The 22,862-nt window shown below is 41.3% G+C and overlaps 2 protein-coding genes across 2 annotated transcripts in view; one reads left to right on the top strand and one right to left on the bottom strand.

The window, feature by feature from the left end:
* The first annotated feature begins 6,533 nt into the window (after positions 1-6,533).
* DLX5 (distal-less homeobox 5) lies at positions 6,534-12,862 on the top strand. The gene is made up of 3 exons (XM_088442200.1): positions 6,534-7,080; positions 9,765-9,949; positions 12,134-12,862. The coding sequence occupies exons 1-3, from the start codon at positions 6,708-6,710 to the stop codon at positions 12,464-12,466; spliced, it is 891 nt and encodes a 296-aa protein (XP_088298326.1). The 5' UTR covers positions 6,534-6,707; the 3' UTR covers positions 12,467-12,862.
* Positions 12,863-20,368: 7,506 nt separating this feature from the next.
* DLX6 (distal-less homeobox 6) overlaps positions 20,369-22,862 on the bottom strand; it is a 5,119-nt gene continuing 2,625 nt past the window's right edge. The window contains exons 2-3 of the mRNA XM_088442199.1: positions 22,385-22,578; positions 20,369-21,165 (exon numbers count right to left, since the gene is read on the bottom strand). Of these exons, the coding sequence (XP_088298325.1) occupies positions 20,914-21,165; positions 22,385-22,578 (446 nt within the window). The 3' untranslated portion in view covers positions 20,369-20,913. The remainder of the gene's footprint in view (positions 21,166-22,384; positions 22,579-22,862) is intronic.

The raw sequence follows: 22,862 nt of genomic DNA, 5'->3' as shown, positions 1-22,862 counted from the left end.
TTGAGAACTTCCTTCCACACAGTTGTTATTTCAGGGTTGGTAATGCCCAGAAATCACAGAGCGCTAAGTCCGGGCTATATGGAGGGTGTTCCAGTGCTGTCCCATTCATATCAGTCCGTGTGCCAATGCAACAGCAGCAACATGTGGTCGGGCATTGTCTTGGAGCAAAAACATCTGTTTCTTCAGCAAATGTGGTCTTTTCTTCCTCATGGCTCCACGCAAATGGGTTTTCAGGAAGTTTGCATAGTAGTCACCATTAATTGTCTGTCCACGAGGAACCCAGTGCTGTAGGATCATACCGTGCGTATCAAGGAACAGCAGGAGCATGACTTTACCAGCTTTAAAGGAATCACACAGAATTTTTTGGACGGAGGCGTATTCGCCTGTTTCCATACACTGGACTGTTGTTTGGATTCTGGATCATAATGATGAATCCACAATTTGTCACACGTCACAATCAATGTCAGAAAGTCAGGTATCCTCTACAACATTCGAATGGTGTTCTTGCACGATTCAACTTATTGCCGAATCTGCTCTTCTGTGAGATTTCTGGGTACCCACCTGGCACATACACCTGATGCATTTTTAGTTCTTTTGTCATAATAAGCTGAACCCGTTCGAATGAGATGCCAAGTGATGCCGAAAGTATGTGTAAAGTTATCCTTCTGTTATATCGCAACATCTCGGCAGCTTTGGCAATGATGACATCTGTTACTGCAGTGGATGGTCTCCCAGAACGCGTTTCATCGGTCACCCGCGTATTACCATTTTTTAAGTGCTTCCACCACAGAAATACTGCAGCACGGCTAATTACTTCTCCACTGTATGCTTGCCGCAACATTTCATGAGTTTCATTTCCACTTTTTCCAAGTTTAGCACAAAATTCAGTCGCACATCTCTGACGTAATCTCAGATACGTCTTCCTCATCCTTCATGACGAAATGTACAAAGATCTTACACTCGCTGTGACCAAAGTCTACCATAGTCTACCTATGGGACAGAAAAACAGAGGCTGTCTCATTTCTTTTCAATCAGCCCTTGTATCTTGGGGGTGGGGCCACAGCATATATTGGACATATCTCCTGCGGTCCCCAGTTCCCAATTACGATAGCAGTCCCCATAGGTTGCTGAATTTACCAAGCTGCGAAGAATTCTGGCCCTTGGCTCTGCTACCTAATAATCTTCAGATAGGCTACATTCCGTAGTAGTTACCAGGAGAGGGGACCTGCAATATCCACAGGATCCCTCCCTGGCAATAGCCGCTTCCACAGGCTTGGTCTGACAGCTGTGCCTGCGCACATTAGCAATCACTTTTTACTTTTACACATCACAGGGACAGACACCTCTCAAAACCCCTGTATTGCGCGTGTATTTCATTACATTCCGCAACCCATCATTTCTTATCTCTGTGGTAAGCAGCGATAGGGAATTATGATTATCCAGTCGAAAACCCAATAATTAATAAATATGCCCCTTAGTGCTATCATACAGTATGAATGGGATGTAGTTAGGATATCCCACCCGCCGAGGTCCCAACACCCACATCTTGACATGGGACTAAAGATAGGTGTCGAAATCCTGACGCCTATCATTAGCCCCATTTCTAAATCCCAGCATCCGGCTAACCAAACAAAGGTGAGCCGGGTGTATTAGCATGTAGCTGCGGTGGGGGAGGCTGTTAGGGACCCACGGGGGGACTTAGTGTTATACACCCCCCTGGGAGGGTTATGCTAGGGAAAGGCGGGGTCAGGGTTAGACCCCACTAGGAGGGGTCAGGGCTAGGCCCTCCCGGGAGGGTTAAGTTTAGGGTGTGGGGAGGGGGGGTAGGTTTAGGCACTAACAGGGGGGGTTAGGCACTAAGGGGGGAGGTTAGGGTTAGGCATCCCTAAGGGAAAGTTAGGGGGGAGAGGGGAGGGTTAGGGTACTTACCTGATGCTGTTGGGTTTCCGACCCATCAGGCTGCCGCTGTCAGTATTTGATTCGGCGGCTACACAACCACTGGCATTACATACCGATTTCAGTACGAATTGCCCCACTGACTTGATGATGTGAATGGTAGAAAGCATTTGCATTTGCCCAGCCCGATGCCCACATTGCCTCTTCCCGGAGCCCCAGACTGATAAATTCTGTATCATTCTGTATCACTGTGATATGATAAATAGACCATTTAAGAAGAAAAATGGCCCGGTGACACTAATTCAGAAGCACATATTTACACTGTACCTTATAAGGGCCGTATTCAATTAGAAGCGAAAAGATGTTTTTCGTGAAAAAGTATTGCGGATCACGGCTTTTCGCGTGGTCGGAACTTATCTCCAAATTCAATTCCAGACAGTTTTCTCCTACGCGGAAAGTCAATGCAATGTAATAGGCAAAAAAGATTCGCCTAAGAATAGCAGGAGAAAATAAGTGCAAAATTTTTATTTTGGGGTGCAAAGGTGGGGAAACCACTCAGAACCCTTGGGACAGCCCCCAAAAGGACAACTGTGTCAAAACATATGAGTAAAAAACATAAGAACACCCCAAAAAAGTACTTTCATTTTAGGAGTGAAAAAGTACAAAGTGGGGGGACAAGCATAAAAACTAGCGAAATAGACTTCTTAGGGGTCTGCAAGTATGGGTCAGGTGTTTTTGGGATTGCAGGTACATCTATGAGGGTGGTTTTTCACGTTTTTTATAAGTTCACTTTAGAGACATTAAAATATGCTAGCACCCATTTTCAAGTACCCCAAATTTGACAGGACTACTTATTTTCACCAAAAAATACTGCTTAATGTCATTCTTCACCACTTGTGCAAGGACGCTAATAATAAGGATTTTAAACAACTTCAGTACCCCAAATAGTTTTATTAGGGCTTTTGGAATCCTTCTACATTGATCCCCAATGTTAGTGCATCTTTTTGGGGGGTTCAGACTGATTTCCCCTATTCTGACAGCACTTTCCGCCTGTTCTGCATTCGCCGCGTGCCATTTCCGCCTGATTAGTAATTGAATAGGGCGAAAAGCGGGGACGCGCATGATAAGTTTTTGCCTCCAAAACACGCGATGTAGGTGAAAAGTCGGGTACGCGGAACTTTTTTGCCGAGGCGAAACTAATTGAAAACGGCCCATAGTAGTAATGACACCGATGTCTTTAACTAAAAGTGAACATTTACTAATGCCATAAGCTTTACTCCTGTTTGGTGTTTATTTAGCCTCATACAGTTATGGAAGTTAACACCAAGCAGGCAAAATTGGATAAAATCTTCACCAATAGTAAAATCACTTTTTGTATATTCTTCTGTATTTTTAATATCCAGTTTACTGTGGAAACTACGGATCCCTCTTTGACCACTAGGTGGAGCTCCAGTTGCATAGTAATCACATCCCGGCAAGTTTGCTCTATACACTGAATCAGTCTTCATACGTGTCAGAGCTCAGAGACATGTAACTCATCGGAAATGAAGTGACATTATTACCCATCTGAGTTTTACTGCCAAAGAGAAAAATCAGTGTCACACTGAGCCACAACTATCCTGCCAGACTCCTGCTTTATAGACTGCCTGAAAAAAGGGTCTCTCTCATTAGTCACCCTCAGAAGACTGTGCTGATGAACAATGGTTATATTGTAAAACTGCAAAACAGACTACAAAATGCTGCAAACCGGATGCACTAAAACAGACTGAGAAATTGATGGACAAATTAGGGGGCGGGGGGGGGGGGGGAGAGTTTTTTAAAGCAAAGTTTTAAAAAGTTTCTCGGGAATAACTTGTTGGTTTATATGTCCCGAAGTCCGGCCTCTGAACAGCTAAATCTAACACCACACAGCAGGGTCACCCAGTTCTGTGATCTACAGCTGCTGCAGAGAACTGCAAATCCCAGCATGCCTGACTGTGCATTGCTGGGACTTTTAGTCCCACAACAACTGGGGATCCATAATCATCCTATTTCTGGACCAGCTGACAGAATAAAACAGCGGACAGCACTGAGAATTTATTACAGTCTAGAAATAGTGCAACAATTGTGATCCATGAACCTAATAATTGTATTTGGGATCTTTCTGGTAATTTTGTCACTGTTAAAATAATATCTTCCTATCCCAATAACTTTCATATACTAAATTCAATAAATATTATAAAAGGTCAATTGTTAGTGTTTTGTGAGATTAAAGTCTCATATACAGTCCCTACAGCTAAGGAAGGTTCTGCTGCCAGAAGCCCCTATGTAATGTACTGTACCAGTGTAATACACCCTGATAATTGCTCTAGCTTATATATTTTTGCAGCATCACTAGATAGTTTTACAAAAGAACATCCTTTAAACACTAAATGTATGCATATTTGCATATGAAGTAAGTGACTGAGATTTTGAGACTCGAAGCCCCTAATTTCCACGAAAATCAGTAAAGACCGTGGTACATTAATATCATGCTATAACCACTATAGTGATGAATGTTATTAGCAGCAATGGGATGACTGGAGCAGAGTAATCCAGAATCAGACACTACTGCTATGAAGGCAACTAAATCAGTTAATGGACTCACATAGTGAAATCCCAGGGTTGGGTGACAAAACCCAAATAAGTACAGTACTGTACATGGGTTATACTGACAACGTGAAAGTGTCCCAACAAGTTACATAGAGCGTGTACAGTGCATCTACATTGTGCTAATTGTACTCATCGCTCAGCGCTGCAGCCTTGGTGTGTGTGTGTGTGTGTGTGTGTGTGTGTGTGTGTGTGTGTGTGTGTGTGTGTGTGTGTGTGTGTGTGTGTGTGTGTGTGTGTGTGTGTGTGTGTGTTTCGTTTAAAGAGAAATTACAAAGAAAAATCACTTTATTGTAATTTTTCTTTAAAATAAAAGCATCAAACAACAGACGCACAAAATGTAAAAAAGACAATGGATGTGTACTGAGCAGTGGATGTGTACTGTGCAGTGGATGTGTACTGAGCAGTGGATGTGTACTGTGCTGTTTATGTGTACTGAGGAGTGTATGTGTACTGTGCTGTGTTCTTGTACTGTGCAATGTATATGTACTGTGTAGGGTAAATGGTATTTGTACTGTGCAGTGTTTATGTACTGTACAATGTATGTGTACTGTACAATGTATGTGTATTATGCAGGGTATATGGTATGTGTACTGTGCAGGGTATATGGTTTGTGTACTGTGCAGTGTACAGTATGTGTTTTGTGCAGTATATGTGTAAAGTGTAATGTATATGTACTGTGCAGGGTATATGGTATGTGTACAGTGCAATGTATGTGTACTGTGCAGTGTTTATGTACTGTGCAATGTATGTGTTCTGTGCAATGTATGTGTATTGTGCAGGGTAAGTGTTCTGTGCAGTGTATGTGTAAAGTACAATCTTTGTGTAGTGTATGTGTACTGTCCAGAATATGTGTACTGTGTGAGGTATATGGTATGTGTACTATGCAATGTACTGTACACTATTTGTGTAATGTGCAATATATATGTACTGTGCAGAATATGTGTACTGTGTGTTCTGTGCGAGGTATATGGTATGTGTACTATGCAATGTACTGTACACTAATTGTGTAATGTGCAATATATGTGTACTGTGCAGAATATGTGTACTGTACAGTGTACTGGCTGCAATAATGGGGCAGGTAAATGAATTCACCATACAACATTGCTGTAGAGTAAAGTCCCATTCTGAGGACTGTGTCCTGGGATAGGTAATTATCATCCCTGCTTTGGTTGATTGTCTATCAGTGTTTGGAGACAGTAAAGGAGCCTATCAATTTGTTCCATTAAACAACTTAGCCCTAATAGCCAGTCCGGTTGGTTGTGTTGATCGTTAACCAAAGCAGATCGCTGTATAATTAGTGAATTTAAATGACCAGATATAGTAAGTGAAAGCAAGGATGGACGTTTTCTGAGCCATGCATTATAAACTGTGCTTGACAATATAATAATAATAATAATAATAATAATAATAATAATAATAATAATAAAATAAAGCATATTACTTGTATTGTTTATCAAAACACAATTGATTATTTAGTAACACATAATTAGTTGCCTTGGCTGACATAAGTGGTACAGTGATTGAAAACGTAATTTATCAATGATTAATTGCAATTATCTTGCAGCAAAATAAAATAAAAAATACAACAAAATTCTTATATTAATTGCATTATCTGCTACCATTACAACACTATGGATATTTATTATGTATAGAGCCGCTGGCAGATGTCCGGGGAAGTTGCTGCCACTGGGAAGCTGCAGGACCCTGTACTGGGGGATCCGGAGCCGGCACTGGATTTAGAAGGGACTGGTGAATACTGGGACCGTTTATAATTATTATTATTATTATTTTATTTTATTTTGTGAGGTTGTTGTTGCAGAGCAGCTTTGTTGTTGTGAACTAGTTGGACGGGTTATAGGGTGTTGCTGTCGCTTCTGATGATCTGGCCAATGGCACCAGATCCACCCTGCTGTGCGTAAGAGCGCAATTATGGATTTAACCAAGCCCATAGTGAGCCCCAGCCAGCCAGCAGTGTCTGCACACACAGCCAGTCACAGAGCCCTCCTACTCCTCCCTCTCCCCCCTCCTCCTGCTGAAACTGGCTGGATCACTCAGGGAGCCTCAGACTCTCTCACTAGTTTGGAGACAGTTCCAGCAGCACCGGTATGGCTGCCTGATCCTGCTGCCCCTGACCGCGCATCCCCATCCCAGCAGCCTGATCCACAGCCACCCCCCAGAGCATGACAGGGGTCTATGAGAGGAGGGTCCCCAGCATCCGCACCAGTGACTTCCACTCTTCCTTCCAGGCGCCCAGCATCATGCACCATCCGTCCCAGGACTCCCCTACCTTGCCTGAGTCCTCAGCCACAGATTCTGGTTACTACAGCCCAGGAGGGGCCACTGCTCACCCGCACCATGGCTACTGCTCGCCCACCACGGCTGGCTATGGGAAGGCGCTGAATGCCTACCAGTATCAATACCACGGGGTGAATGGATCTGCTGGAAACTACCCTGCCAAAGCCTATGCAGAGTACAGCTATGGGAGCCCCTACCACCCCCACCACCAGTACAGTGGGGCGTATAACCGGGTGCAGGCACCCAGCAGCCAGCCAGGTAAGAGGGGGCAAGGTGGGTTGGGGAAAAAGGGCGCAATATGTACTTGGATTGTTGGCACTGGGGCACTGGTGATTTTGCTGTGTGTGCTGGAGTCTGCCCCCCCTGTGCCCCGGGTGTCTGGGCGGGTTAGCTATTAGTGGCTGCGGTCCTCAGCTGTCTCCAGCAGCCCTAACCCCACGTCTCCGTCTCTTCCTCTCCCCTTTCCATTTATAACTCAGGCGCCGCCAGTCAGCACCGTAACTAACCGCAAAAGTCTTTCCAAAGAGCACAAACCAAGCAAAGGAAACATCTCACACATCGCCGGCAGCAGCAGCGAGAACAGTGCGTGCACAGCGGCTCAGTGCGCAACTCAAACTGTGCGCAACCCAAACTGTGCGCATCACCGGGCACAACAGGATTACCCACAGGGCACGCAGCTCCGAGCGCCAGGCGTAGGGGGAAAGGTGCACTGCATAAAAACACTCTGTGCTGCTCAAACAAATTATGTAGATAGATAGATAGATGTCTATGTAATAGCCAATGAAATTGATATAAATGTATAGAGAGAGAGAGAGAAAATAGATATACTATATATTATAGTTGTGTGTGTGTATATATATATATATATATATATATATAAATTATTATTCCACATAGGATAGTGAATCGGTGTTTGCCATGTGTACATGTGTATACGTGCATGTGTGTGTGCATGCATGTGTGTATATATATATATATATATATATATATATATACACGGTACACACTACTGGCATGTAGTAACCTATGACATGATGTAGGTGACAGGAGTGTGGCCAGTGCCTCTGTACACTGGGGCAGGTTTGGCAGCAGACAGTATATAGGTGTCAGGCACCGCTGGGCTGCAGGGGGACTTATAATAGTTGGTGATAGGGGCATTTCTACTTAGACGCATGTAAACTTGTCTGTGTGTAGTGGTATACACAGCTCTGTGTATTATAATAATATGTCCCCCATGATCTGTGCTGCTGCCCCAGGCAGGGGTAGATACGGTGTTATGGGTCTGTGTGTTATTAGTGAGTAGTGGTTATTGTGGGGGTTGGTTTGGTTGGTGGAGGGAGGGGGGACAGCGGTCAGGGACTGTGCAGTCTCTGGGAACCGCTGTCTCTGTCTCCCCTGACCAGAGTAACCGCTGCGGGTGTAAATTACAGGGCACACAGTCTGGGGAGCTTTCATCTCCTCCCTGTGCCTCTCTGCCCCCTCCTGTGTCTGCCTGGGGCTTCCCCTGGCCGGCTCCCAGAGTCTAGTGCCTGCTGCCCGTCTGCCCAGCATCATGCCCATGGCACCGCAGCCTTGGCACAACATGGACTCAGTGCCCATTGTTTCATGGTGGCCATTGATTGCCCTGCCGCTATTACGTTGTCTGGATCACCTACACTGCTATGCACACTATCACTGCATTCAAAATATACAACTCAATTATAATAGAATAGTAACGTAAATACTAATAAAGACAAGCACCAGGATGATATCAGAAATAATAATAATAGTATTAACAATCACCAGGATAATATCATAAATTACAACAATAGCAAATACCCAGATAATATAATAAATAACAATAATCGTAATAACAAGCACCTGGATAATATAATAAATAATAATAGTCATAAGCACCAGGATAGTATAATAAATAATGATAATAGTAATAACAAACACCAGGATAATGTAATAAATAAGGTCAATAGTGATAACAAGCACCAGGATAATATAATGAATTATAGCAAGCACCAATAAAATATAATAATAATAGTCATAACAATCACCAGCATAATATAATATATCATAATGTCAATAGAAATAACAAGCACTAGGATAATGTAATAAATAAAAGTGATAAGAAGCACTTTAGTAATATAATAAATGATTGCAATAGTAATAACAAGCACCTTGATAATATAATAACAATAGCAGTAAGAAGCACCAAGGTAATATAATAAATAATAACAATATTAATTACAAGCTCCATGATAATATAATAATTAATAATAATAATTAATAACAATATTAATAAAAAAACAATAGGATATAATATAAATAATAACAATAGTAATAACAAACACCTTGATAATATGCTAAATAATTACAATAATAGTAAAACATACCATGAGAAAATATACATCAATTATAACAGTAATAACAAGTATCAGGATAATATAATAAATTATAACAATAGTAATAACAAGCACCATGATAAGATAAGAAATTACAACAACAGTAATAACAGGCACAATGATAAAATAAAATAATAATAATAATAATAATAATAATAAATAATAATATTAAGCACAATAATGTAAATTAGTCATAATATTATTATTAATAATAGTAGCAAGCATAATAATAATAATAATAATAATAATAATAATAATAATAACAATGTTAAATAACAGACAGACACATAGATAGACACACATTATGTTATTAGGTGCAGGGCTTACTTTAGAGCGTCAGTGCATTATTTTATGTACTATATATATATATATATATATATATACATATATATATATATATATATATATATATATTTATGTGTATATATATATATATATATATATATATATATATATATATATATATATATATATATTATACACACATGCATACAGAATGCAGATTTCCAGCAACTGACTGACCCCATGCCTCCCTCATTGTGCCCGCAGAAAAGGAGGTGTCAGAGCCGGAGGTGCGGATGGTGAATGGAAAGCCGAAGAAGATCAGGAAGCCGCGGACGATATACTCCAGCTTCCAGCTAGCAGCGCTGCAGCGGCGGTTCCAGAAGACTCAGTACCTCGCGCTGCCGGAGCGGGCGGAGCTGGCGGCCTCGCTGGGGCTGACACAGACACAGGTGGGTGTTGGGGTTGTGTATATATATATATTTATTATTGTGTGTGTGTGTGTGTGTGTGTGTGTGTTGGGGGTTGGGTTATAGACGGCTTTATTTGCAAACCGAAACTATTTTATGGACAGTCACGTAGTAAATAATACTATTTGTGTAACTGTCACTGTGCTCTTCCTGAGGCCAAATGTATCACTTCTGATCAGTACAGTATGATCTTACAGCCCTGTCATCTGCAGAACGCATTGTACAGTCTGTAAGCCATTAGTGACTTATCCCCAATCAGATGTAAATGGACAAATCAAAGTTGTGGGCTTGTTAGCAGTAATTCAAGCCAGATCTTTGCCCAAGTCGGAATAATACAATTATGTAAGAATGTATCTTCTCTATATAAGACTGTCTCCGTATTAGCAGCTAAGGCTAAGGAGCATTTGTACTAAAGACTTACATGTGTGCTGGACAGAAGGGAGAACATCCGCATGATGGATGTGCTGAGCGCTGCGGGCAGATGAAGGGCCGGGATTTACAGAAATAAATACTCCATAATATTTTTTACAATAGAGTTTACCTAGAGCCTTGAAAACCTGTCCTGTGATGTGCAACACACCCCTCCCCCTCCCCTCCAAAAAGCTCAGAGTGATAGATAGGACTGTTGATGATGACATGGACTAGGACTGCTGTGATGCAATAGTGCATAAGGTTATTTTCTACTATATGAGGTTATATTATACTGCATGAGGTTATTTTCTACTATATGAGGTTATATTATACTACATGAGGTTAATTTGTACTGCATATGATTATATTATAGTGCATGAGGTTCTATTGTCCTGCATGAGGTTATATTATGTAGTGACTGAGGTTATATTGTAGTACATGAGGTTATAGTATAGTGCATTAGGTCATATATTATAGTGCATGAGGTTAATTTGTACTGCATATGGTTACATTATAGTGCATGAGGTTCTATTGTCTTGCATGAGGTTATATTATACGGTGCATGAGGTTCTATTGTAGTACTTGAGGTTATATTATAGTGCAGTAGGTTATATTATAGTGCATGAGGTTATATTGTCCTGCACGAGGTTATATTATACAGTGACTGAGGTTCTAGTGGTTATATTATAGTGCATTCGGTTATATTATAGTGCATGAGGTTATATTGTCCTGCACGAGGTTATATTATACAGTGACTGAGGTTATAGTGTAGTACTTGGTTATATTATAGTGCATTCAGTTATATTATAGTGCATGAGTTTATATTGTCCTGCATGAGGTTATATTATACAGTGCATGAGGTTCTATTATAGTGCATGAGTTTATATTGTACTGCATATGGTTATATTATAGTACATGAGGTTATATTGTCCAACATGATGTTCTATTATAGTGCATGAGTTTATATTGTACTGCATATGGTTATATTATAGTACATGAGGTTCTATTGACCTGCTTGAGCTAATTGAAAAAAGTGCTTGAGGTTCTATTATAGTGCATGTGTTTATATTATAGTGCATGAGTTTATATTAAAGTACATAAGGTAATATTGTAGTGCGTGAGGTTATATGATGGGTTATATTGTATTGCACATGGTTTTATTATAGTACATGAGGGTTATATTGACCTGCATGAGGTTATTTTTTACAGTGCATGATGTTCTATTATAGTGCATGAGTTTATATTGTTTACATAAGGTAATATTGTAGTACATGAGGTTATATGATAGTACATGAGGTGATATTGTCCTGCATGAGGTTCTATTATGGGGCATGCATTTATATTATAGGACATGAGCTTATATTGTAGCACATAAGGTAATATTGTAGTGTGTGAGGTTATATGATAGTACATGAGGTGATATTGTCCTGCATGAGGTTATATTATGCAGTGAATGAGGTCATATTATACAGGGAATGAGGTCATATTATACAGTACATGAGGTTATATTGTACAGTACATGAGGTTATATTATACAGTGAATGTGGTCATATTGTAAAGTACATGAGGTTATATTATACAGTACATGAGGACATATTATACAGTACATGAGGTTATATTGTACAGTACATGAGGTTATATTATACAGTACATGAGGATATATTATACAGTATTTGAGGTTATATTGTACAGTACATGAGGTTATATTGCAGCACGGCCACAATGTGACTAATTCTTCCCTGTTTTCTGATTTAGGTGAAAATTTGGTTTCAGAACAAAAGATCTAAAATCAAGAAGATCATGAAGAACGGGGAGCTGCCCCCAGAACACAGCCCCAGCTCCAGTGACCCCATGGCCTGCAACTCTCCCCAGTCTCCCGTGGTTTGGGAGCCCCAGGGGTCTTCCAGATCTCTCAGCCATCACCCACATGTGCATTCTCATCCCCAGCCCTCCAACAACTCACCGGCATCCACTTACCTGGAGAACCCCAGTGTTTGGTACCCGACAGCCAACTCCCTCAGTTCTCACTTACAGAACCATGGCTCCCTACAACACCCCTTAGCACTGGCGTCTGGGACACTCTATTAAACAAAACTATAAAAAACTTTTATTAATATTATTATTATTTCTTTGGACAACCACGTTTCGTTGTTACGGAAAAATACAAGAGAATGCATTACATGGATTTTTTTTCGCTTTGTTTTTTTTTTTTTTAAGCAAAGTATATTGTGTAAAGCTTGTTGCATGTAACTTATTGCATTTCAAAGGAAAGTTTTTGTTTTTATACAAATCGACTTTGACACAACTTTGGACACTATTAACAATGGTGCCTTTAATCTGTGACCTCATTTTTTTCCAGAGACTTTTTTTTCCTCCCAATGTTTATTATACCAGTGTAAATAAATGTAGATAGATGAATTAAGCTGTATATTCTGGATTAATAAAATTATTTCGACCATGAGAAAATGGTTGTTCATTGGTTAAGACAATTGCAATCTATATATATATACATAAAACCACTTACCAGTTGTCATTTTTATGCTTTTAAAGCCACATTTAGGTTCGTATAACAATTCAGCCCAGCCTGTGTAAGCATTATACAATTATGGACAGGTAGAATTATTTTTTTTAGTGTGAAACTGACATTCTACATATATGAGGTTATGTTAAAAAAAAAAGCCACTAATTCGATTGTAATTCGGTTTGTTATATAAAGTGTTGCATTTGTGGGGTTGTTGTGCAAATAATTGATACGTGACTTTATGTGTGAGGACCTAGTAGGGGTGGGGTACTGGGCGCACAACTGCAGGACGCTGGTATAGATCGGTCTCTGCCCCCGGCCACTGTAATAATACCAGGATGAAGCAGTCGGAAGAGGGGCTGAGAGTGAGGAGCGCTGGGGAGGCAGGGAGGGATGCAGGCCAGGAATACTTGTCATGCTGTCTGTCAGTAGACACAACCTGAAAAGGCACGCTTTCCCCCTCAGGCACAGTTACCTGTCTCCGCATTTTTATCTTCCTCCTTGTCTGCTACCCCTCCCTCCCTTACTGTCTGTCTCTTTGTTATTGCTGCCAGTTTTTCTTCTTTAAGACAGATTAAAGTCACGACTGTTGCCTTAGCTTTGTCTAAACCTTAAACTGTTGTGTTGTTCTTGGAAACTATCGTGTGAAATGCAGCTGACGTAAGAATATATATATATATATATATATATATATATATATATGTGTGTGTATGTGTATATATATATATATATTTATATGTGTGTGTGTATATATAGATATAAATATATGCATACACATATTTATATATGTGTGTGTGTATATGGATAGGTATAGATAGATAGTTATTCTAACGTTAGCTGTAGGCCACATGCAGTATATTATGTGTGTGTTTATATACTCACACAGTTTAATACATTGTTACATTGTATAAAATTTAGGACGTTAGAATCATTCGCCTGTTTGAATTAATCTATGACGTCACAATGGCTCCTCTCTTTCTCTCTCCCTCTCTCTCTTTCCCTCTCGCTCGCTCTCCTCTCCCTCTCTCAGTCTTCCTCCCACTCTCTGTTCTCTCCCCCATCTCTCCCTCACTTGTCTATCTCCCTCTCTCTGCCCTCTCTCATCATTTCTATCTCACACACTCATATAGTAAATCATGCTAAATAGAGGGAGTTTTTCTAACATGAAAATGAATAATACAAATATTCATTGATCAGCTGGAAAAAAAAGTCTAATATTTTCTTCTTCAGTATCTTCTATATAATAGCGAAATAAAAAAATAGCACCAAGGGCATATTGCTTCATGACAAGTATGACATATGTTTATTTATCCAGTGGGAATGGTTATACTACGTGTATGTATTCGTTCATTCTGTAAGGCTGCATAAATAATTCTGAAAAAGATCTACAAGTGCTGTCATATTTCTGTCCGAGGCGATAGCACAGATGTGATGTACTAAGCACCACGTGAAGTAATCAGATCTGGTGATAGTAGTGTATTGTATTGTATTCTATTGTATTGTATTGGTGTGCAATAGGAAAAGGGCCTTAACTGTAAAAGGGATTCTCGGGTGCATTGGTCTGTCATAGTAAAAATAGCAATAATTATGATAATTATATTTTTATTATTATTATTATTATTATTATTATTATTATTATTATTATTTTCTTCTAAATCTTTTTTTATTTTTGGATTAATGTGAGGGGGCCCTGTATTGTGAACACAATTAATATTTGTGTCTGTAAACATTGCAGTACAGTCTATATTCTAAAGTGTAAAAACAAATGGGAGCAAAATGAACCCTATATATGGGCGCAGTTGCGCCCGTCGCTGATCCATGGACCCATTTGCGCCTGTCGCTGACACATAGGCGCAGTTGCGTCTGTCACTAATACTCTTTTGCACTGAGACTGTAGCATTCCTGTCCGTGTGTGAATTCCTGCACACAAATGCATATTCCCGTACATAAGGAGATATAATTGGGGATCACACATGTGTTTTGCGTTAGGCAGGTCGTTTGGAAACTGCCAGACAATGTTGTACAGTTACAGATTACACAGGGGAAATTACTACAGTAACGCGGGGATAACTCTGGGTTAAACTCAGATTCACTTTTTGTGGAGCAATCAAGTCAATTGGATGCACGAACTGTGGATACTCTGCAGTACAGAGCAGTAATACAGGGGGGCTGTGGAGTCATAGGATTGCAATGTCTCACAGATAGACTCACTGGTTGCCAGGGCTGGACCCCATCCCTATCCTACAATAAACTAGTATCCTACAATGAAATGCATAGATTTTACCCTTTACGTTGAATAATATTGAATGTACAGTATTCAGGGCTCTGGGACAGTCAGTGTTAAGGTTTGTGGAGGTGACATGTTGCGGTATTTCATATACATTCCGACATGTTAACTCTTTCGGTGCCGGGCACCATGTCTGGGTATAGTATGGAGCTGCTGTGTGACTCCTGATGGGCCTGATGCAGGTCAGAGATCTGGATGTGCCATAGATGAGTGTCTGTAGCTACAGGTAAGGGGCTGATATCATTCTATGCAGGTCTAAGGTACAACAGCCTGGCACCTCTCTATGAGGCACAAACAAAAGCCTGGCACCTTTATTTGAGGCACAATACCCTGGCACCTCTCTGTGCGGCACAAACAAAAGCCTGGCACCTCTCTATGGGGCACAAAAGTCTAGCACCTTTATTTGAGGCACAATAGCCTGTCATCTCTCTGTGCGGCACAAACAAAAGCCTGGCACCTCTCTGTGGGGCACAAAAGCCTAGCACCTTTATTTGAGACACAGTAGCCTGGCACTTCTCTGTGAGGCACAAAAGCTTGGCACCTCTCTATGGGGCACAAAAGTCTAGCACCTTTATTTGAGGCACAATAGCCTGGCACCTCTCTGTGTGGCACAAAAGCCTGGCACCTCTCTATGGGGCACAAAAGCCTGGCACCTTTCATTCTGTGAAGCACATTAGCCAGGAAACCTCTGTATGAGACACAATAGCCTGGTACCTCTCCATGAGACACAATAGCCTGGTACCTCTTCATGAGACACGATAACCTGGCACTTGTCTATGAGGCACAACATCCTGGCACCTCTCTATAAGACGCACCAGCGTGACACCTCTCTATGACGCACTGTATCTTAGCCCCCCTATATGAAGCACAATAGCCTGGGTACCACGCTATGAGGCATTATTACCTGGTACTTGAGGTAAAACATCCTCGCACCTCTCTATGAGGCACAACCGCATGGCACCTCCCAATGAGGCACAGTAACCTGGCACATCTCTATTTAACACAACAGTCTGGCATCTCTCTGCGAGGCACAAAAGTCTGGCAACTATGCAGTAGGCTGCCCCCACAGCACATTAACCACCAAACACGTACTGTACTGCCCACAGACACAAATCAGACTGTCTCGGATTATTACAAGTAATTATTTTCCCTAAACGTTTTATCAGCCACATAGAACTGCTGCGGTGGAGAGTTAATATTCCAATTGCCCCATCATCATCCTCCTCCCAGCAATTATACATGTAATCAGTTACTTGTTTCTGTACATGGGCTACTGTCAGCTGATAAGGAAGATTTGTTATTAAATAGATATCAGGGATGTAAGTGTCTGGGCCCAATTAATTAGCTCCATACAATCGCCTAAAGTCTCCCCTGACAGCCGCTGATTGTATCTAAATGGGGACTGAATGTGTGTTAATCTCCAGCCAGGTGTTAATGGCATTTAGTGTAATGTATATGAGAGACAATGACTGGACTCAGTGTGTATCTGCTACGCGGGTGTGTGGGGTGGGGGGGGGGGGGTGATGGTGTAGCCCCCATAGAGAGAGGAGCAAGCAGACAGGCAGAACAAGCAAGCAGGGCAGACTGGCAGGACAGATAGACAGGCAGGGCATACAGACAAGCAGGTAGGCAGGCAGGACAGGACAGGGCGACAGGACAGTCAGTAGGACAGAGAGGCAGGACAGAAAGGCAGGCAGGACCTACAGGCAAGCAGGACAGATAGGCAGGCAGGACAGACAGGCAGGCAGGCAGTCAGGGCAGACAGGACAGGACAGGCAGGAAGGCAAGCAGGGCAGACTGGCAGGACACAGGCAGGCAGTCAGGACAGGACAGGCAGGACAGAGAGGCAGGCAGACAGGTAGGCAGACAGGTAGGCAGACAGGCAGGCAGGACAGACAGGTAGACAGTCAGGACAGACAGGACAGGCAGGCAGGACAGAGAGGCAGGACAGACAGAGAGACACACAGGTAGGTAGATCCGCAGTGCAGGCCACGATCCTCCAGTTATCAGGCAATCTCCCTGTAGTTCATAGAAATCACTCTTTTGTCCTTGATCTGCACCGTTCCCGATTCACTTTTGTATTTTCCTCTGCCTGAACTATCACACATTGAGTGGCCGAGGGAAATGACAATTGCACATTTCCCACTCAGCAACCAGCCTGGCGATGCAGAATAAGGGGTAAATAATGGCTGAATTAGCCCTACTGGCCGGCCCGAGATGTAACACTCTGTAATAATTATATTGCAGGCTGGATTAGGATGCTATTATCATAATCTGGACGTTTACAATTATCTGCAATTTGCAAAGATGCACCAGGTCTTGATTACAGCAGTTTTTTTTTTTTTTTTTATCCAGCTAACCATCACTAAACAGTGACAGTAATAACAGCTAATTTTGCTGGCAATATAAGAGGTGCCGGGGTGTGCAAACAATCTCACACCTGGATTGCTCACTCAGCCGAGGACACACAGATAGCTGCTGCCCTAGCCTGGTTGCAATACCATGCTCTGCGTCAGCCTGGCTGCAATACCCTGCTCTGCACCCACCTGGCTGCAATACCCTGCTCTGCACCCGCCTGCCTGCAATACCCTGCTCTGCACCCGCCTGGCTGCAATACCCTGCTCTGCGTCAGCCTGCCTGTAATACCCTGCTCTGCGTCAGCCTGGATGCAATACCCTGCTCTGTACCCGCCTGGCTGCAATACCCTGCTCTGCACCCGCCTGGCTGTAAAAATACCCGGTTCTGCACCAGCTCCAGGACTGCCTGGCACCGTGGATCCGGGGTAAGGTGCTTTATTCTCTCCCGTATGGCCTGGCAACTCTCAATGACTCCCGTCCTATAGCCCAATATGGGGGGATCAACCTCTGCCACCAGGATACATAGCAGCTATGTACGTAGCTCTCATACTGTTATGTGGGAAAATCACATAGAATTTCCCTTCTTCTAATGGGCGTTTTATAATCATTGTCAGGTTTAGTAATATCCGATGCCCTGAGACACTGTGACATGTGAGCTGTACAGGACTCCATGCCAGAGAGGCGACACAATTCTCACTCACTACTTACAGTATATGGTGCTCCTTGTTTTACTCAACAATGTGCATGAAATGTGTGTGTGTGTGTGTGTGTCTGTGGGTATCTTATATATTTGTACACATACATATTTAAATATATACAGTATGTGTATGTGTGTCTATAACATCTAGATATGTATATATATATATATATATATATATATATATATATATATATCTGTGTGTATGTAATATATTATATATATATATATATATATATATATATATATATATACAGGCACCATCCCTTTATGATAAGTGTTAGTATGTGATTAGATAATCTATAGATTGAGAGATAGTGAAAATGTTCACCTCTATATTATTAACTCATAAAAGTAACGTGTGAGTGTATTACATACACAGAGAGTTCGATATATTGTGTGTGTGTGTATATATATATATATATATATATATATAGTGTGTGTGTGTTTTTGTGGTCTCGGGACAATTGCAGAGTGGGCAGAACGAGGTGTATTAGATGTCAGCTATCCTATTACTATGGGGAACAGAGGAACATTGTGATTCCGTCTGTAGGTGACGCTGTCTCATGGGTGACGGCGTCTTATAAAGGTTTCTTAGCTGTAAGTTTCACCCAATGTTCCTGGACAAACTGTCAGAATTAACCCCTCACTGTGATTCATTTAACTATTTAACAACAACATTCCATATTGCATATGGCGGTCCGGGACTTGTAGTTCCACACCATCCGGGCAGCCAAAAACAACTTCTGCTTGTGTTTGCATTATGGCAAAGAAGAGTCTGAAAATGATCCTTGTGAAAGTATAAATTAAATAAGTTTACCATGGCTGAATGTATCATGTCCCCGAATTTATAATGATAATCTATCATATAGAATTATAGCAGCTGCCATGTCGGGTTTATATCACCAATATATACTCCTTCAGCCCTTCTGTCGCGATATTGTGCTACTGACCATGCACAGGGTATTATGTCTGCACATATTGGAAGGGGGGTTGGGGGTGGAGAGGGGGTTATTGCATTATTCAGCGGTGTTCTCCCAGCTGTAATCCTGAAGCCTCTTTCCATTATTCTCACTATTATAATTCCGCTTAATTTTCAATTTTGGGTCCCACATCTCTGCAATTTTGTGTATGAATAACAGAATCATTTCCCTCTTTTGTTTCGCTTTTCCAGTTCCTGTATCTAAATAAAGATGGCTTTTTAGTATTAAAAGTGGGAGAAAATTACAGGTAATTATCTTTGACGGTGAAAACGCTGTAATCAGCAGGCTACATGAAAAATTACTCTAATTATGGCTGCATTTAAGAGAATGGGAAAAAAAACCCTCTCTTATTGTGGATAAAACGTTAAATTGTCCCCAATGTCTGTTGCACACTGGATGGGACTTACAGCTGGAGTCTTTGTTCAGCAATCATCCTGGGGAGATGGAGACCCAACGATGCACAGTGGGAAGAGGGAGAAAGAAAAGCCACCACTTTTATATAATATAACAATACCAGACCTAGAAAATGACAAGTCTGATCGGTTTTAAGCCATTCTGGAGACTGGCTGAGAGTGGAACTTGTTCAACAACAACCACACACACAAAAAAAACCCTGGGTATATTGGTAAGTAATCTTTCCTTTGTGCTTAATTATAGTGACTGTCTTTTTTTTCCACGACTGTGTGTAGCTGTCATTATATCGAACTCGCTATTGACTCTTGATAAATGGCTTGGTGGTTTTAAGGTTCACCATTTGAAGGATGCCCAGGTCTGGTCCATTCATTGTCCCAGCATGGGGCACCCTGGTAGATGACGAAACAACCTTTATAGACAGCACTGGTGCATTCTGCATTTCTAGGGGGAGAGCTAGAGAAGGGAGCATCCTGTAACCCGCAGCTCTATTAGGAACTTTGCTCTGCAAATACTAACACATAGGTGTCATCCCCTCTTATTCCAAATAGGATGCGTTGCGCTTGAAAAAACCTAAGAGGATCATTCTCTATGATGTAAACTTTCTGCTTTTCAATATGATATTTGTGATTTGGAATATCTTTGTATAATGATGTCTTGTCATCACAATGATTATGGGGGTTTGACAAATACAACACTCACAAGTTTGCAGGAATTATTTTTGTTTTCCCATTTATGTAAGACAATAACATATAAAGTATATACAACTAAAATTCAACAATATATACATACATTTCATAATTATAAACGTCCCTGTATTTTTTTTTGTTTGCTTCGATTGAATTGCTCCGTGCTCTGCCTAACCTGCGTCAGTTCACAGTCTGTGTAGAAAACAGTGGTTCGTTGCGTCTTTGCGCAACTCTATCTGCGTCATTGCAGACACTTTTTTTTTTTTGCTGGTTTGTGTTTTGCTTTGTTGTTTTGTCTTTTTTTTATTTTTTGTTTTGCATTTAACAGTTTGTGGCAAAAGCTGAGAAGATGGCTGGGGGTGCAATGCGGCTCCTTAATTCCAAACAAGTTTATGACCCTCTCAGTTCTGGTTACCCAGAAAAACAAAAGAGGAAAGGAGGTATCACTGGCTCCAGGATGAAATTTCAAGTTATATTACTGAGGTTTCTCATAAGAAGTGGACTTTCTCCCATGGATGCAAGTTCTCCCAGATAATCCTGTCATTTGGCAAATCCAGCAGAGTCTGTGCACAGAATGCAGCGTGGGCAGGTCACATCATTTGTGTTCTCTGCATTGTGTCCTGGTGTGGGGACGAGTACCAGTGAGAGTAACCAGGCATGTAGCTGTTTGGGGGCATGTTCACACCCTTGGCAGATCCTGAAACGTCCCAGACAGGAGGGATTGCTGGAGACCGGGGAGACAGGGTGGCCGTGCCGGGCAATGGATCACTTTCGAGGGGATTGCCTCCTTGCTTCAGCAGCTTCTTGTATTTGGAGCGCTTGTTCTGGAACCATATCTTCACCTGCAATTCAAATACGACATATGTATTATTCCGCTGCAGGATGCACAGTCCCTCCCTGTGCAGGGCGCTGCAATGATAAATGGCCAGTATAGGGCTCAGTATGGGCTCATCAGTATGGGCTCAGTATGCGTGCACCCTGTGCAGGCATAGATATCACATACAACATATCACACCTTAGTACTGACTGCACACCCATACATCTGCCCATGCTCTGCCTCTTCATATATATATATATAATTTACTTATACCCAGAAATACCCACACAGCTGTATGCCCATGTTCTGGTTCGTTTAATATGATATATAAACTTAAGAATAATAATACAAAGCTATATGTAGATAGTTAGATATAGATTACTAATTATTATGTGATTACATTAATTTATCAATTTATTTTATGAATACATCAATTATATTACACATACATTGTAATATTGAGAATAAATGGTATTGCCTACAGAATACATTTCGACAATACATAATCTATAGTACAAGTAGGCAATCTGAGACAAGGGCATGCTGGAACCTGTAGTTCAATAACAGCATGAGAGGCTTACATTGCGTATTGCAGACTAAAAAAATTATATCTATATATATATATATATATATATCTATATATATATATATATATATATATATGCTACCGTTATCTCTCTGTCTATCTGTACAGCAGAACATCAAAGCAGGACTTGACATGTCCTATATAACATTATACAGCCGTGTCCTCAAATAAAACTGTCTGCTCTCTGTGTTTGATGTGTTGCATGTGCCGCTATGTCTTTGTCCACTAGTTATCTGCAGTAATGTGACTTTTATGTAAACATGTCAGGTGTTAGGCTGTGATATATATATATATATATATATATATATATATATACATAACTGCACACACATTGTACATGAGATGTCACAGCATTTGTTTTATATATGTAGTTACTGGCGGTTAAGCCCACAGAACTTGGATGCTCAGTGTATATTATATTGTTATATAATGCGCTAAATCATATTAAACAGTAATTATAATACCCTCCTCTTATTCCACTGTGTTTCGTGGTAAGTCACAAACATTTTTGGCTTTGTGCTTCTCTATGCAACCCGATTTACAGAGGGCACGGCTGTCACACTAGACAATAGCGAGCCCTTGGCAGTCCCGATTTTTGGGTAGAGCTGGGAAGAGCCAGACTGGACTCTCCTTCCCTGATGTGATTGCCATGAATTACCTGTGTCTGAGTTAGGCCCAAGGAAGCCGCCAGCTCAGCCCTCTCAGGTAGAGCCAGGTACTGTGTTTGCTGGAAGCGGTGGTTTAGCGCCTGCAGCTGGAGGCTGGAGTATATAGTCCGAGGTTTCCTTATCTTTTTCCCTTTGCCGTTAAATCTGATTTCCCCGTTTTCAATAACCGTCGTTTTCTGTTGATCTGCAAAAGGAACCAGAATAAAATGTCAGTTACACAGATTATTGGAATGAAATTGAAAATTCTGCAAAATTCACGGTGAAGCCTCAGGAATTCCTACTGTAATGGTCGCTCGGACACAGCCTAATAAATCCACAGGAGTCCAAATTCTGCTGAGAGGTGACCATGGCGGCTGTGGTACTACAAGTCAAAGCATGCGCTGGGGATCAGAGCCCGGCAGTTCTCTACAGACCTGGCTTTGGGTATAGAGATGGAGCAGATTGCTGTGTGGTTTTATCTCACCCCCG

The sequence above is a fragment of the Taudactylus pleione genome, unplaced genomic scaffold, assembly GCF_031769625.1.
Source record: "Taudactylus pleione unplaced genomic scaffold, aTauple2 ptg000306l, whole genome shotgun sequence".
NCBI classification, from domain to species: domain Eukaryota; kingdom Metazoa; phylum Chordata; class Amphibia; order Anura; family Myobatrachidae; genus Taudactylus; species Taudactylus pleione.
This window is presented reverse-complemented; position numbering and strand designations above follow the sequence as displayed.

What these genes read in the sequence shown, in the direction of transcription:
- DLX5 (XM_088442200.1), top strand. Translation starts at nt 6,708, where the DNA reads ATGACAGGGGTCTATGAGAGGAGGGTCCCCAGCATCCGCACCAGTGAC. An exon ending in GGCACCCAGCAGCCAGCCAG is followed by an intron (nt 7,081 to 9,764) that starts GTAAGAGGGGGC and finishes TTGTGCCCGCAG; the next exon opens with AAAAGGAGGTGTCAGAGCCG. An exon ending in TGGGGCTGACACAGACACAG is followed by an intron (nt 9,950 to 12,133) that starts GTGGGTGTTGGG and finishes TTTCTGATTTAG; the next exon opens with GTGAAAATTTGGTTTCAGAA.